Consider the following 16,164-nt stretch of genomic DNA (forward strand, 5'->3'; position numbering starts at 1 on the left):
TGGGGTCTTCCTGTGCCCCGGCTCCCTCCCAGGGCAGGACCCTGGTCTTTGCGTCTGAAACAGTAGATGCTCTACAAATATTTGGGGAATGAATGCCAATAGGATTCACCAAAGTGAATTTCAAGGGATGACAGAAAAATTGTTTCTAAGAAAATGCGTCAATCCACATATGCATAAGACAGCATCAGTTCTTCCCTAGAACCCAGTGGAAAAGTGGAATGTGTTGTGGAGACAGCAAAGTATGGTAGAAAACATCCAATTTGGGGAATTAGAAAATCCAGATTAAAGAGCCATTATATTCACTCAATAACTAGGTGGCATTGGGGAACTATTTTTATTTTTCTGACTCTGTTTCCTTAGTTATGATTTCAGGATTATATTTTTTATAGCAGTACCATAAGACCCTTGTGAAGGTAAGTGGAAGAATAGTTCTATTATTTCTATTACTGTGATGTGAAAATAACTTCAAGCCCGAGAGTGATGAAGATTTTAGTGTTTATATGGGCTTATTCTAATCTCCTTGAAGATTAACTGTCCTGTTCTGTTAATTTATGCAGTTTTTATGGAAACGAGCTCTCAAAGATCGCTTTAAATATGTTCGGAGACCCATAGAAGATGATGAACAAGTGATGAGAAATAAGTGTAAATTTGGACACCGAAGAGGCCAGACGAAGAAATCTCTGACCAGTATAAGCTTTGATGAGGTTAAAATTGTCCAGATAAAAGTAAGATTGGATACTTAGATGTTCTGATAATTTGTTGATTGATTGATTAAAGGATAATAAGTAATAGCATCTAAAATCACTAAAACAGAATCAGATATTCTTTTTGAAAATTGGAGGTAGGGAAATCTGTTTTGCTTGGCTAATAATATGAATGATAATATTTCCAAAAGAGGGCTTCCTGAAACAGTTTGAGCAGAGTGTCTGTTATCATCATCTCAGGTTTATTCTTTCATAACCTTTGAAAAACCTGGAAACACCCTTTTGTTCTGGGTCTTTGAAAAATGTCTCTTCCTCTCATCATAAAATACATCTTATGTTCTTGCTGTTCTTATTGCTGCAGACAGTTTCCAGAAATCATATTGTAGGGTAGCCTCTATCCTCAAGGTTTCAGGGAAGCATGGGTACAAACCCCATCCTGCCCTTTCATTGCCCAGAAGACATCCCGTACCAACCCATGGGCGGCTGTACGGACTTTCAGGCCTAAGGGCCAGACAGCGCCAAGAGATTACCCCCTCAGCAGTGGGTTTGCTGTAAGTAATGTGCATGCAGGTCCTAATTACTGAGATCCTATAAATATCCTTTAACTACCTCAGAGCCCCCAGATATGGTCAAAGCCAAAAATGTCCCCTGCTAATAAAGTAAATGAACTCTTTAGGAAGGATGTCCAAACTACCAAGTATAAAAGAAGTCCAATCCCATGACTGCCAATTCTGTCTCCACCCCAGTCCAACATGAACATGTAATCCTAACTCTTCACCACAAACAACATATTTATGTTAGTGAATGTACTTGGTGTGAATATTCCCTTTTCTTTTTTAGCTGGTATATTTATTTGATAGTAATACAGCAACCTAGTTGGTCGTCTCAATTTTCTTAGTAATAAGCTCCAGGGGATAGGAAGATTTTTTTAAACATATTTTGCAAATCATTCATCCCCACAACATAAAAAAAATTAGATGAAGGTGTATATTTTAAATATCTTATTATAATTTCCAATGAGATTTTCAAGTCATAGGCCAGTTAAGAGAATATAATTTTATGCCTGCTCTTTGACCAGAAGACAGAAGAAAGGTAACAATTTAGTGGTGTAACTTTCTAGAAACTTGGCAATATTCCAGTTATAAACTAAAATCATGATAAGATAGAACTAGATTTATTTTAATTATCTTTTATATTCTTAAAAAGTCACTTTGTAAGGGAACATAATTATGTCATACATAAATTGGTTTTCTCAAAAAATTTGATTTTCCTTGTAATAAAAATGGAGTTCCTTTATAAATAGTTTTGCAAATTCAGTTTTCCTTCTTTTTCTTTGATGCATGACTCACCAAAATTTACTGGAATGAATGAATGGTAAAATCAGAAGATTAGCAATTGTCCCTAGCCCTAGAACTCAAAGGTATGTTCGGGGGGCGGGGGGTCAGAGATCACACAGGCTGAAGGCAGCTTCTCCTTTTTGTTGACACATCATCACTGAACCAATATTTATACTTGTCTTCCAGTTATTTCTCAACACCGCCTCAGTTCTTCATGTAATGACACCCTTCGTTGCTCTTCCCTTCTACTCTCCCCCCCGCGCCCAGGCCCCCAGACAAGCCTGAACACTCACATGAATCCTGCTAGGATCCATGCAGGGACTTTTGCTATGAAAACACATCCCCTTTCTCCCCCCACCCCAAAAAACACAGAAAATTGAATGTACCAGAGTCTGAGATGAGTTAAGTTACACTAGAATTTAGTTTTGACCTTCTTGCCAGCTGGGGCAAAAAGAGATTATAGAGTAACCACTGAAGAGACAGTGTTTTTTCCTGGCAAACAAATCTAATCAGTGAAGATTTACTTTTCTCCTCCTTACAAATGGAGCCACAGATTGCTGATTCTTTCAGAGACTGTAACATCTCTGTATGTGACCTAGTGTTCTCTAGAGCCAAAAGCTTTGAAGAATGGGGAATATTTTACACTAGAATATTACAGAAACAATGTGTCTCTCTATTTTGTACCCTGGATGGCGACAAGGTGAATGGTAAAACCCTAAGAAGAATGGAAAGACAAATCCATTGAATATACTTATCTCATGGGAATTGGATACTTCAAATGAATTGCCTAAATTACTTCCCATCTCTGTTTTGAACTTTTGATAGCTCCTTTTCAGTATCTTTAAGATTTCTGAAAATTGAAGACATTTTGGATTAAGACACTTTGGTAACTTTCACATCTTTTAAACTTTCTTGGCCGGGCACAGTATTTCCATAATGCAGAAAAGTTATTTCATGTGCAGCAGAGAGAGAAAACGCTGATGGAGGCTAGAAGTCAGGAGTCATGCTATTTCCTCAAAGGCAGGGAAGTGGGTTTGGATGAACTAGAGGAGGATTTTAGGAAGGAGTAAGAGAGGGGAAGAGATTTTCATTTGTTTTGTTTCATTTCTGTTGTTTCTCTTTTGATGGTTGGGAGGAATTTACCAAAGAACTGAAGGTAGATGTCTCAGTGAAGGAAGGTGTTTTTCTGAGCTCTGTCACATGGGCTTCTGCAGATAACCGAGGCAGCAGTAGAATTTGTGTGGGTCTCAGTATGGGCCACGGACTTTTTGTCCCTAACTTTCCTCCTATCCCAGTCTCCGCGCCAGTTTAGCGCTGCTTAACCTACACTATGAAACCCAAAGCATCCGCAGCGTCAAAGCATCCACCTGTGAGTCTTAACTCTACCCAGGTTCCTCATATTCTGTCGCTAAAAAGACTTACCAACATGTTTCATGGATGGCTATCATTGTCAGAATCCCAGACTTTGTTTCTAGATCAAGCCTCCAAAATACTGGGCATTTTGCAATGTTTAAAAATCTTTTTCCAACCTTATGACCTCATGTCACTGCTGTGTCATGAAGCCCAACGCCATCAGCTGTGCTATAGCTCGTATGCATCTGACTTTCAGTTTCAGGTCTAAGCAATTTGCAGCCCTGTGAACCGATAAATCTATTTCCTTTGCTTAACAGTCTTTGACTATACTTTGTCTTATATTTAGAAACAGAGGTATAATGAGATTCTCAAAACAGTAGACTTAACTGAGTTACGTCATAAGTTGCTGACATTATCCTGTTTAAATGAAGATACTGGTTTTAAAAGCTTATAGGAATTGTATAGAACTGCATAGCAGTGTAATGGAATTTTACTTTGTATTTTTTTGTTTGTTTGTTTGTTTGTTTGTTTTTTTTGGTGAAAAATCTCAGGTGTTAAAGTTGAGTGAGTCTGACTCCATAATTCATGGCCTGTCATGGTCATTGTCCCATGTGAGGGCTGTCATTGTTCTTCATGTCCTTTTGTTCTCATCCCTGTCTGCTCGTCTCTCACCTCTGCCCTTGAGCCACCATTCCAATGTGTTCTATATGTATCTTTTAATCTGTAAGTGTTCTAAAATGTGTACTATCATTTTGGGTTTATATATATATGACTTACTATAAATGGTATTCTATACTTCATTCCTGTGTTACTTTTTTCACTGACACTCTTTAAGACTCATTCATATTAGCATATTTCTAGTCCATGATTGCAACGAATTATAAAGTACTCCTTGCCCCAAGCCCTGTTCCTCCCCACTAGGAATTGCATCGTAGAGAACGCCATCATCCATGTCTGCTTCTGGACCTACCTATGTGTTACTTCTTTGGGTTGTATACCCAGAAATGGAGCTGATGGGGCAGAGGGTGTGCATTTACTTAAATCTGACCAATTATTCTCCAGATGACTCTGTCTCGTTCCCACAGTCATGCATCTTCCTGTATTCCTGCCAACCCTTGGCATTACCCAGCTTTCTACATTTTGCCAAGTCTATTAGGTAGCAAGTGTAATGTCATTCTTGTTGTGGTTTGCATTTCCCTGGATAACTAATGAGTCTGAGCATCTCTTCACATGTTTGTTAGCCTCTTGAGTTTCTTCTTTTAGAAAGCTACCTCTTTAGATCCATTGCCCATTTTTTAATGAGTTGGCATCTTTTTTTTGTTAATTTGTAAGAAGCAGTCCTCCCCGTGCCCTAAGTCACAAAGATATTCTCCTACTCTTTGTTCTATTAAATATATTGTCTTCACTTTCATGTTTAGATCTTTAAGTCATCTGGAGTCCGTCTTTTATATGCTATTAAGTAGGGATCGCCACAGAGTGAGCCACTTTCTCAACATCAGTTCCTAAACAATCCATCCTTTTCTCATTGGTTTATGGTGACACTTATTGTATATTAAGTTCCCAAATGGCCGTGGGTGTGTTCTGGGCACTGTCTCTTTATCCCACTAGGCTATCATTCTGTTTTTATGCTACTGCCACATGACATTTGATGACTTAGTGTTTATTGCTTAGTATCATATTAGTGCTTAGGGTACAGACATTTTTTGTTGCCTGTGGAAGATGTGCAGGGTCAGGAGAGTTCCTCAGTAAAGCAATTTCTGGGGAGATTCATCCTCATTTTTCAGAATAAGGGGAAGGATGGGAGATCCTTCTCTCAGGAATCAGCCCCTGGGACTCACAGGAGAACTGGAGCTTAGGCTAGGGATGCCACATTCAAGTGGGAGGGTCAGACCAAAAGAAGGTTCTGGCACCTGTCAACACAAGGAGCATCAGGATAAGCTATGTGTTACTCCTGTGGAAAGCCTTCTGTGACATGATGGGGATACCCTGCTGGAGGAATCCTGCTTCTGTCTTCCTGGGATGGAGGTGGTGGTGGCATCTGGTCTACATGAGGCCCTGGGCCTGGATCCTTACACGATCACAGCCTGATGCTCATCCTTACTTGGAAATCTCTTCACCAGAGGATTCCTAGGTGGTCCTCTTGAGCATCTGCCAAATGCCCCACTTGAAACATCAGGATGTAAATATACTTTTGAAATGCTTAAATTCTTCTTTATCATATTTTTGATTAATGCATGCATTTTCTTAAGTTATTGAGATTTCTTCCAGCCAGCAGAGCCCTCAGCCTATTATAAACTTTTTGCTCATGGGATATAAGCCACTTTGATAAGAAGCCAATGCTCCTTTCAAAATTATCTGAAAAAAATTTGGCTTGACTTTTTCAGCTGTCCAGTTCTTTACATTTATGGCTGCTCTTTTCACTTACCTTGAAAAGATTCTTCTCTGTCTTTATGAGGTAGATTAACTCTAAATTGGATATTTGGTGAAAATTTATTCTTGAAGCAGTATAGAAAGGACTCTGAAGTTTCTGCAGGAGCTTTTGCCTCTCTAATTTTTTTCTTCTAATTGCAATGAGGTTCTCTCAGTTGAGAGGCTTTTAATAGGATCTTTAAGTGCATAGATTATTTTATCTTTGTCAGTTAATTTGTCCTATGTTTAGTTTCTTTTTAAGAGTTTTCAGTAAATGACTTGATTCTTTTTTTTTAATAAACGACTTAATTCTATAAAGGTTTCTTCACAACTGCCTTTAATATCATCTTCTCAGGGGTCTTCATTTTATGACGTATTTGTTATATCTAGTTCTGAGTCCGTACAATCCGTTTTGTCTTCTCCAGGAATAGCAGCTGTTCTAGTTTTCTAGTTCCTTAATTATCATCTGCTTAGTGGTTCTGTTCGTTATTGAAAGTGGGGTATTCAAGTCTCCCAACTACTATTATTATTGAATAGTCTCTTTCTCCCTTTAATTCTGACAGTTTCTGCCACATGAGTTTTGGGACTCTGTTGTTAGGTGTATATAAGTTTATATTGTTATAGCTTCCTGATGGATTGGCTTTTTTCCCATTATAAAATATTTTCCTTTGTCTCTAGGAACAATTTTTGTCTTAAAGTTTATTTAGTCTGATATTAGTATAGCCATTCTATCGCTCTTTTGGTTTCTGTTTGCATGTTGTATCTTTGCCCATCTTTTTTACCTTTAAACAGTTTGGGTCTGAACCTAAAGTGTCTCCAGTAGACAGCATATTGTTGGATAATTTTTGCAATCTATTCTGCCAATTATTAAATATAATTACTTATAAGACAGAATTTATGTCTCCTATTTTGCTATTTGTTTTTTATTGATCATATGGTTTTTGTTAGTTTATTCTTTAATTACTGCCTTCTTTCGTGCTAAGTAGATATTTTCTGTGTACTAATTCAATTTCCCTTATTGTTTCTTTTAGTATATACACATTTTTAGTTATTTCCTTAGTGGTTGCCTTGAGAACTGGAACTAACATCTTAATTTTTAATAGTCTAGTTTGGATTAATATCAATTTAATTACAATAGCATACAAAATCTTTGTCCCTATATAACTCTATCCCTCTCCCCTTTGGTGCTGTTATTGTCACATAAATCACATTTTATATATTGTATGCCCATCAACACAGATTTATAATTACTGCTTCGTGCAACTGTCTTTAAAATAAGATGGAAGAAAAGAGTTACAAACAGAAAATACATTTATACTGTCTTTTAGATTTACCTATGTAATGACATAGGGCTCTATTTTGTCATGTGGATTTGAGTCACAGTCTAATGTCCCTCTGTTTATCTACTAGTGACCAATTCTCTCAGTTTTTATTTATTTGGGAATATATTAAATTTCTCTTTCATATTTGAAAGGTGTTTTGCTGAATATAGAATTCATTTTGTTCAGGGGCGCCTGGGTGGCTCAGTCAGTTAAGCCTCTGCCTTCAGCTCAGGTCATGATTCTGGGGTCCTGGGATCGAACCCCGCATCAGGCTCCCTGCTCAGTGGGAAGCCTGCTTCTCCCTTTGCCTCTGCTTGCCGCTCCCCCTGCTTGTGCCCTCTCTCTGTCAAATAAATAAATAAAATCTTTAAAAAAAAAGAATTCATTTTGTTCATTGTTCTCTGGTTTGAGAATTGGGTGTTCTGATATCTCAGTTAAATGGTTTTGGCTGCAGCTAACAGAGAGCCCTGTCTAAAACTGGTCTAAATTATAAGGAGAGCTTTGTTCTCACATTACAAGAAACTCAGAGGTAGAGGACTATGAACATTGTAGCTCCTCACCAATTTAACCATCTTGTCTCCTCCAGACAATCAACAGGATTGTTAGTTCTCCACTACCTTGAAGTTAGAGGCGGCCATGAGACTGACTTTAACCAAAAAATGTGAGAAGTGACATGTGCATGGATGATCCAGTGTGCAATGCCCCAGTTCCCCCCGCCCCTTTCTTTATCCGTGTTGCCTAACAACATTCCAGGTGGTAGAGCCAGGTCCCTGGTTGAGGAGGATGAGGACCTGGGCCCCAAGATGGACACATCACATGAGCAACAAATAGACATTTTTTGCTGTAACGTTTGGGGGTCGTCAGGTACAGCAGCATAATTTTGCCTATCCTGAGTAATATCAGGGGCTCCCTGTGCAGTCTGTCAGGCTTTGGATCCGCATCTCAGTTATTCTCTTCGTGTTGGCTTCATGAAGTGACAGAGGCATTTTTGAGGATCTAGCTGATCATGCCATCCTTACCCCAGGGATTTCATAGTCTGTATCTCTGTTCTGCATCTGGATTGGGGGATCTATGAAAAGTATTACCATATGTGACAATAAAAATGCCTACAGCGTAGGGAAACTTTATATTGCTTTATGCAAAAAAACCTAGTTTTCATTTTTTCAGCTAATCCATTTGGAGATTCTTTCTAGTTCCTCAGTATGGAGCAGATCATCTCCATTGTGACCTTAGTTAAGGACATTTCTCAGAGTCTGAAACATGGAGGAAGCAAAACTAGTATCTTGCCCAATCTGATGTGAAATAGCCTATCAAACATGTGGTGGCATTTTTCTTCCAAGAGATTAGAACTTGTGCTTTTTAAAAAACAACAACTAACCCCACATGATGTCCAGGACAGTGATGCAGGGATTTAATAAATCTTGCAGGCTGTTCTTGCATCCCCAAATCCTCCAAACATTTGCTAAGTAAATAAATAAATCAACAAACTGCCAGGTGTTAAATTACTAACACTAGACTTAGGATTCATTTCTATCTTAAAACAGGGTATTTCTGTTCTGTAACTTTGAAAGTCATGAAGTAGTTTTGTGTGTTAGCTTTCCTTCGCTTAGAAGTGAAATGGAATCAAAAGTTATGCAAAAACTGCTGAGAGGGCCAAATGCTAAGAATATCTCATAGGTTCCTTTGGATTTCTTTTATGGCATTTACTGTTTGCTTCTTACTGCACCTGACACATAATGATTTATTGAATAAATACTAATCATTTTTATAGGCTTTTGCACAGATGTTTCTCCCATGGTGCAAAACTGAGCAGAACAGCAAAAGTTGAAGAAAAATGTTGACAGTTAATTGCATTCGGGATATAATGCAATTACTGCCATCAGCAGGTGGCAAATGTACTAACACTGTGAAGTTTTACAAGTCAGCTGTGCACTTGGAAGCATGGGGCAAAGTGGCTGCCGTTTCCCTGATGACTGACTGAGCCACACAACTGAATGCTAAGCAGAGAGACTTTTCAAGTTACATTGAGAAACATCATTTCCACAGTCAATGTGATGACAATGGAATTGAAAACAGGGATGATTGGAATCTGATATGAAGAAAACCCTAGCACCTAACATAGCACTGCTCAGCAGAAATATAATATGGACCACCCGCATAATTTAAAATTCTCTAGTAGCCAGGAATTATATTAGTATAGTTTATGTAACCCAGTATATCCACGAAATGATCATTTTGACATGCAGTCATTATGAAAAATTGTTAATGAGATGTTTTACCTTTTTTGAGGGCGGGTACAGCAAGTCTTTGAAATTCAGTGTTTCAGAGCCTACATCTCAGTTTGGACTAGCCACATTTCAAGTGCTCGATCACCTCCTGTGGCCCCCACCCTGGATGACTCAGAGAAACACACCCTTATAGGCATTAGAAGGCGAGATGACACTCTCTCGGGAATACCATAGTTAACAGGGAGCACGACCAGTTATCCGCTGATAATGTTCAGAGCTAGAGTCCCCAAATCTTAGGTACAGGAGCTTTCCATCGTGCCTTTAAAGTAGGTCTTTAAGGATATACATGTAAGAATTATTAAATTTACACAACAAGGCACTTTCTTTGTAAACTTATTCAGATTGCAGGATGCAGAGCAATAATAAGAGTCAAGGTGAGTTTTTATTCATCTCTGTGTGGAAAAAAGCTACAACTACATTTTGAACCATGCTGTGTCTTACTACTTCAAGAGCAGTCTCAATTTTCTGTCCAAATATAACTTAGAAATAGTGTCCTTATTTCTGTTCTAGCCGTTGGCTTAGATAACTGTGCTCTCTGCTATTCTACCCAACCCACCCCCCGCCCCCGGGGCTGTAGGTCAAAGTCATGGTGGTGTTGGAGCTGAGGGCCCACTCTCTGTTACCAGCACTCGTGTGGTAAAGGAGGTGTGGCATAAGCTCATTATCCAGTTTGGATCCAACTCAAGTTAATGTTCTGGTTAATTTATTCTGATTCCTTTGAAATCACAAATCCCACAGATGACTCCTACATTTCCCTTCAATGTGTCCACTCGTTGGGATTCCCTGGCTAGGTGTGATGTGTTCCCTGCTTCATGCCTTCTTCTTTCCATTACTTCTTGAGCACGCCCCCCCCTTCCCCCCACCCACTACCCATCCTGTGATTGAGTGTCCTCATCTAATAAACCACCTTACGGAGTTCTGAGATTGGATGATACATGTAATGTGTCCAGAATAGAGACTAGAGTAGCACACAGTAAATGTGCAGACTAACCCAAGACCCCTGTTCCCCCCCGCCCCCCGGCCACTCATCCTGGGGCTGCTACTGCTGTTTTGTAAGACTCAGACCTCTCTCCTCCCCTGGTTCCCTCTTGTCCATGTGTACCGCTAAGGAAACCAGCCTGTCGGAACAAGGCCACCCATCTTTTTGAGAAGTCGGGGGCTACACTAACACAGGAAGCCCTGCACCTGGCCATCTCCATGCTTGAGAAAGTCACTTCCCCTCTGACAGTCTCAGATTGCTCACCAGAAAGCGAGAAGCACAGGCCAGACAATGTCTAAGTTCCTTCTGGCTCTAATGGTACATGAATCATTAAAAGGTGAGAATTCTAAATTCTGATGCAGCCCGCTATTCCTTTGAATATGGTACTTCAGTCTAGGATACAACTTCTCACATTATGTTAGTCCAATCAGGTAGAAGCTTTCCAGAAACTCTACTTTCTGGGACATTTCATGAATTGGGTGGGGGTGTCAGGGGAAGGCGTTCATTATGTGTACACTTGTCTACAAATCTCAATATTACCAGTTATAGAACTCCCACTACAGTACATAAAATGAAAGCTGCTTATAATTACAAATTTTCCCTTTCCTTTTTAAAAATTAGAATTTTTCCCTTTTTAAAAAAACTTCTCATTATATACATTTGAGACTTATGAAAGAATGTACATAACATATGTATAATTTATGAGACAAAATAAACACTGCGAGCCCAACATTCAGCTTTAAAATCGGAACAGTCCATACCTTCGTGTCCGTCCATCTTTCTCTCCTCTCCCATCACCTGCTTTTCTAACACCACTGCCCTGTACTCTGAACTTTGTTTCTCATCCACCTGTTTTTGAAAGATATGAATTTGCCACATGTGCAAGGTATCTTATTTAGTTTTGCTTGTTTTTGCAGCTTATGCAATGATACAGAGTATGTCATCGATGACTTCCTTTTTCTCACTTAATATATTGTCTCTGGGATTCACCCAGGCTCAGTTCAGTTGTGTCGTTCATTCATTTTTATATTGGCTTAAAAATCTACTGTGACAGCAAAACACAGTTTATTTGGATATTCTTCTGTTGACAGACATTTGCCTGGTTTCCAGGTTTTGTTTCTATGAGCTGTGCCACTGTGATCGTTCTTCTTGTCTAGCTCGGTGTACATGTGCAAGCTTTTTCCAAGCAGATCCGCGTAGAAGTGGAATTGCTGGTACCATGGGTATGCAAATATTCACCTGTATAAGACAATGCCAGTTCTCCTGGTGGTTATAGATATTTAAACTCACTGAACAGCTCCTTTTATCAGACTTCTTCCTGTCACACCCCCAAGTAAGATACCATTTAGATCAGATATCTAAAGATAACTCCCTCCCATCCCAAGTAAAATACCAATGGGTTGGGAGTAAAATGCTACTTGTTCCTATTTTCATTTTAATCATTTATGAGGTTTATCATCTTTCATGCTTATGAAATACTCAAGTTTCCCTCACTGTAAAATGCCATCATGTCTTTTACCTATTTTTTGAGGTTGCCCTTTTTCTTATTTATTTATAAGAATTCTTTATATATTCTGTATTCTACTCCACCAGTTGTATCATTGTAAATATCTCTCCTAGTTGGTGCCTTGCCTTTTGAATTTTTTTAATGAAATCTTTTGACCAAAAGTTTGTAATTTTAATGTAGTTAGATTTGTTAATCATTTCTCTTATGATTAGTACTTTTAGGAACTTCTTTCCTACCTTGAAATGGTAAGAATTATTTATATACATTTTTAAAATTTAAAGTTCTGCCTTAACATTTAAGTTCTTAAGCCACATGTAACTTACTTTTGTATAAGGTGTGTGGTATAGATCTGTTTTCTTCTTTTTTTCCCATATGGATAGACAGTTTTCTGTACCTTTTATAAAACAGTCCTCTTTCCCAGGCATTTGTGATATCATCTCTGTTCTTTCCAGAGATCTGTGTCTAGAAGCTCTACCGTGTTGCCCTAGTAATGTTATCTATCCCTGCATGAATATCAACTTTCCTTCTCCACATAGTTGTAAAATGTCTTGATAGTTTCCAGTTTCCATCACTACCTGTTATTTTTTAAAGTGCCTTGGTTATTCCTGGGCTTTTTAATCTTTCATGAGAATTTCAGAATCAGCTTGTTGATTTCTTAAAACATTAATTTTTGGTTTTTGGTAGATTTTAGATTTTGATAAAAATATCATTGAATCTATATCTCTATTTGGAGAAAGGTGACTTCCTTACGGTACTGAGTTTTTCTAACAGAGAACATGGTAGGTCTATCTATTAGTCTTGTTAGTATTTTCTAATAATTTTATAATTTTCTCCATAAAGGTCTTCCATATCTTTTATTAGTTATATTCCCAGGTGCTTTACACTTTTTGTTGAAACTGTAAAAAATTACATATTCTGTTTGTTAGCAAATTTGTATATTTATCTTATATTCAGTTGCTTTGTAAAACTCTCTCGCAAACTCTAATAAATTATATGTACATCATTTTGAGTTTTCTCTTAAATAATCAAATCACATCATCATCTATGAACAGTTTCTGTCTTTCCAATTTTTATTCCTTTTGTTTCTCTTTCTTATCTTACTACTCTGGCTAGGATCTCTAGTAAAAGGCTGAATAAGAGTATAGCAGAGGATCATTTTCTTGTTTCTCATTTTAAGAAAAATTCTTTTAAAATTTCAACATTAAAAATGTTAGCTCTAAGTTTTTGGTAGATAACTTTATAAGTTTCAGAAATTCCTCCTTTTATTTTGATGAAAGATTTTTTCTTTAATTTTAAAGGGATGTTGAATTTTATACAGATTTTTTTCTGCATTATTTCAAATGTGGTCATTTAAAAGAACTTTAATTGGATAATGCAGTATATGATATTTACACATATTTAGATAATCCAGGTTAATTATATAACTGTTAATATGTCAAAATTCTCAAAACCTATTTCTTTTGGGCCTAAATCTATCTATCACAGTGGCCCTAAAATTCAGATTTCAGGGGTGCCTGGGTGGCTCGTCTGTTGAGCATCCAACTCTTGATTTTGGCTCAGGTCATGATCTTGGGGTTGTGGGATCGAGCCCTGCATCGGGCTCCCAGTTCAGCGGGGAGTCTGTTTCTCTCCCTTTCTCTCTCTGCCTCTCCCTCTGCCATTCCCTCTGCTCATGCTCTCTAAAATAAAATAAAAAAAAAAATCAGATTTCAGTATGAAAAGTATTTCCTTTATGATGAGTGATGTTGAGCATCTTTTCATGTGTCTGTTAGCCATCTGGATGTCTTCTTTGTGAAAGTGTCTATTCATGTCTTCTGCCCATTTCTTAACTGGGTTATTTGTTTTTTGGGTGTTGAGTTTGGTAAGTTCTTTATAGATTTTGGATACTAATCCTTTATCAGATATGTCATTTGCAAGTATCTTCTCCCATTGTGTAAGCTGCCTTTTAGTTTTGTTGATTGTTTCCTTCACTGTGCAGAAATTTTTTTTAATCTTGATGAAGTCCCAATAGTTCATTTTTGCTTGTGTTTCCCTTGACTCCGGCAACGTGTCTGGTAAGAAGTTGCTATGGCATAGGTCAAAGAGGTTGCTGCCTATGTTGTCCTCTTGGATTTTGATAGATTCCTCTCTCACATTTAGATCTTTAATCCATTTTGAATTTATTTTTGTGTATGGTATAAGAAAGTGGTCCAGTTTCATTCTTCTGCATGTTGCTGTCCAGTTTTCCCAATACCATTTGTTGAAGGACCATCTTTTTTCCATTGGATATTCTTTCCCACATTGTTAAAAATTAGTTGACCATATAGTTGTGGGTCCATTTCTGGGTTTTCTATTCTGTCCTATTTATCTATGTCTGTTTTTGTGCCAATACCATACTGTCTTGATGACTACAGCCTTGTAATATAGCTTGAAATCCAGAATCATGATGCCTCCCGCTTTGGTTTTCTTTTTCAGGATTGTTTGTTCTTACAAATTTTAGGATTGTCTGTTCTAGTTCTGTGAAAAATGCTGGTGGTATTTTGATAAGGATTGCATTAAATGTATAGATTGCTTTGGGTAGTATAGACAGTTTAACGTTTGTTCTTCCAATCTATGATCATGGACTGTTTTTCCATTTCTTTGTATGCTCTTCAATTTCCTTCATAAGTGTTCTAAGGTTTCAGAGTACAGATCTTTTACCTCTTTGATTATGTTTATTCCTAGTATCTTATTGTTCTTGGTGCAATTGCAAATGGGACCGATTCCCTGATTTCTTTTTCTGCTGCTTCATTATTGGTATATAGAAATGCAACAGATTTCTCCATGTTGATTTTATATCCTGTGACTTTGCTGAACTCATATATTAGTTCTAGCAAATTTCTGGTGGAGTCTTTCAGATTTTCTGCATAGAGTATCATGTCATCTGCAGTAGTGAAAGTTTGACTTCTTTGCCGATTTGGATGCCTTTTATTTCTTTTTGTTGTCTGACTGCCCCTCAACAAATTTTTCTAGAAACTTTTTTTTTTTGCTTCTCAAACTGAGCGTCTTGGTTTTTTAGAAAGGGTATGTGAGATATTTCCTAGCCATCCAACCCCACCCAATGTACTCAAATTTATAGTAAATATAATTGACAGTTTGATGATTTAGTATCACAAAATACCCACTGTTATTATTTTGCATTTGGATTTTATGGCGTAGTAGTGCAGCTACACAAAGGCATTTAAAAAGGAAAAATATAAACAGTAGAAATGACAAAACCTTAATTTAAAACCTCTTTATCTCTTTTAAATCTTTTTTTTAAAGATTTTATTTATTTATTCATGAGAGAGAGAGAGAAGCAGAGGGAGAAGCAGGCTCCCAAGGAGCAGGGAGCCTGATGTGGGACTCGATCCCAGGACCCTGGGACCACAACCCGAGCCGAAGGCAGACGCCCAACCATCTGAGCCACCCAGGCGCCCTCTTTATCTCTTTTAATATTTAAATGAGTAGAAATAAAAAACATTCCTGTTAAGTGTGAACCTTCTAGATAATCTAGGTTTCCACCAACAGAGTATGTAGAATTTGAAGTAACTCTTGCATCTGTCAAGAGAACAGATTATAAGTAATGATAGTAAGTAATGAACTATCTGATTTGTTAAAGACTGTCCATTTGTTAACCACAGTCAAGGCCAGGTGTAATCACACGTGGTAACACTCACCTTAGGCGTGCATTAAGAGTCTGCAATAACAGCCTGTGATTCAAGTTCTCACGAAGTATTAAACTGCAACTTGAAAAATGAAACATATTGATATTTCAAAAATATTTTGCAGGAAGAAATTGTTTGTTTAGATTCTGAGGCAGATGAACACATTATCTGGTTCCAGCAAGAATATATGAAAACAGAAAAGGACTGGAAAGAAATTGATAAGAGGATGAGTCAGACTTTGGAAATAAGAAGAAAGTTGATTGGCAGTAGAACACCTCTGAAGGACATTCTTAAAATGTTTCCTTTCTTGAAGTGCCCTTATCAGGTATCTTTATTTGCTTATAATATTCTCTGATTTTAATGTCCAAATTGATTTTTTTTTTTCTTTTCCTTTGGAGTGTAACAGCACTAGGTAGCAAATGGTGGGTGTGAATCTCAGTAGGATGTGTGAGGCTCCACAGGCTACAACTAGGACCATTTGGTAAGAATTTCTGGAAGCATATTCTAATAACATGCACTGCCTGCCTTCAGATTTAAAGATTTCCCTGTCATTGAACATATTGGGGAGGCTGGGGGGGACCACTACTTAGGGGTATTTTG

General features: G+C 37.7%; 1 protein-coding gene across 3 annotated transcripts in view; it reads left to right on the forward strand.

Moving 5' to 3' along the window:
• SAMD3 (sterile alpha motif domain containing 3) overlaps window positions 1-16,164 on the forward strand; it is a 50,291-nt gene that overhangs the window by 25,975 nt on the left and 8,152 nt on the right. For 2 of the 3 annotated variants that reach the window (XM_028125329.1, XM_028125330.1), the window contains 2 exons: window positions 558-725; window positions 15,689-15,889. In XM_028125329.1, coding sequence (XP_027981130.1) covers window positions 558-725; window positions 15,689-15,889 — 369 coding nt within the window. The remainder of the gene's footprint in view (window positions 1-557; window positions 726-15,688; window positions 15,890-16,164) is intronic. The other variant, XM_028125331.1, reaches the window with a different exon arrangement.

This window comes from Eumetopias jubatus, unplaced genomic scaffold, assembly GCF_037043125.1.
Source record: "Eumetopias jubatus isolate StellerSeaLion01/CBP00866 unplaced genomic scaffold, mEumJub1_p1.0 scaffold_6, whole genome shotgun sequence".
Lineage (NCBI taxonomy): Eukaryota > Metazoa > Chordata > Mammalia > Carnivora > Otariidae > Eumetopias > Eumetopias jubatus.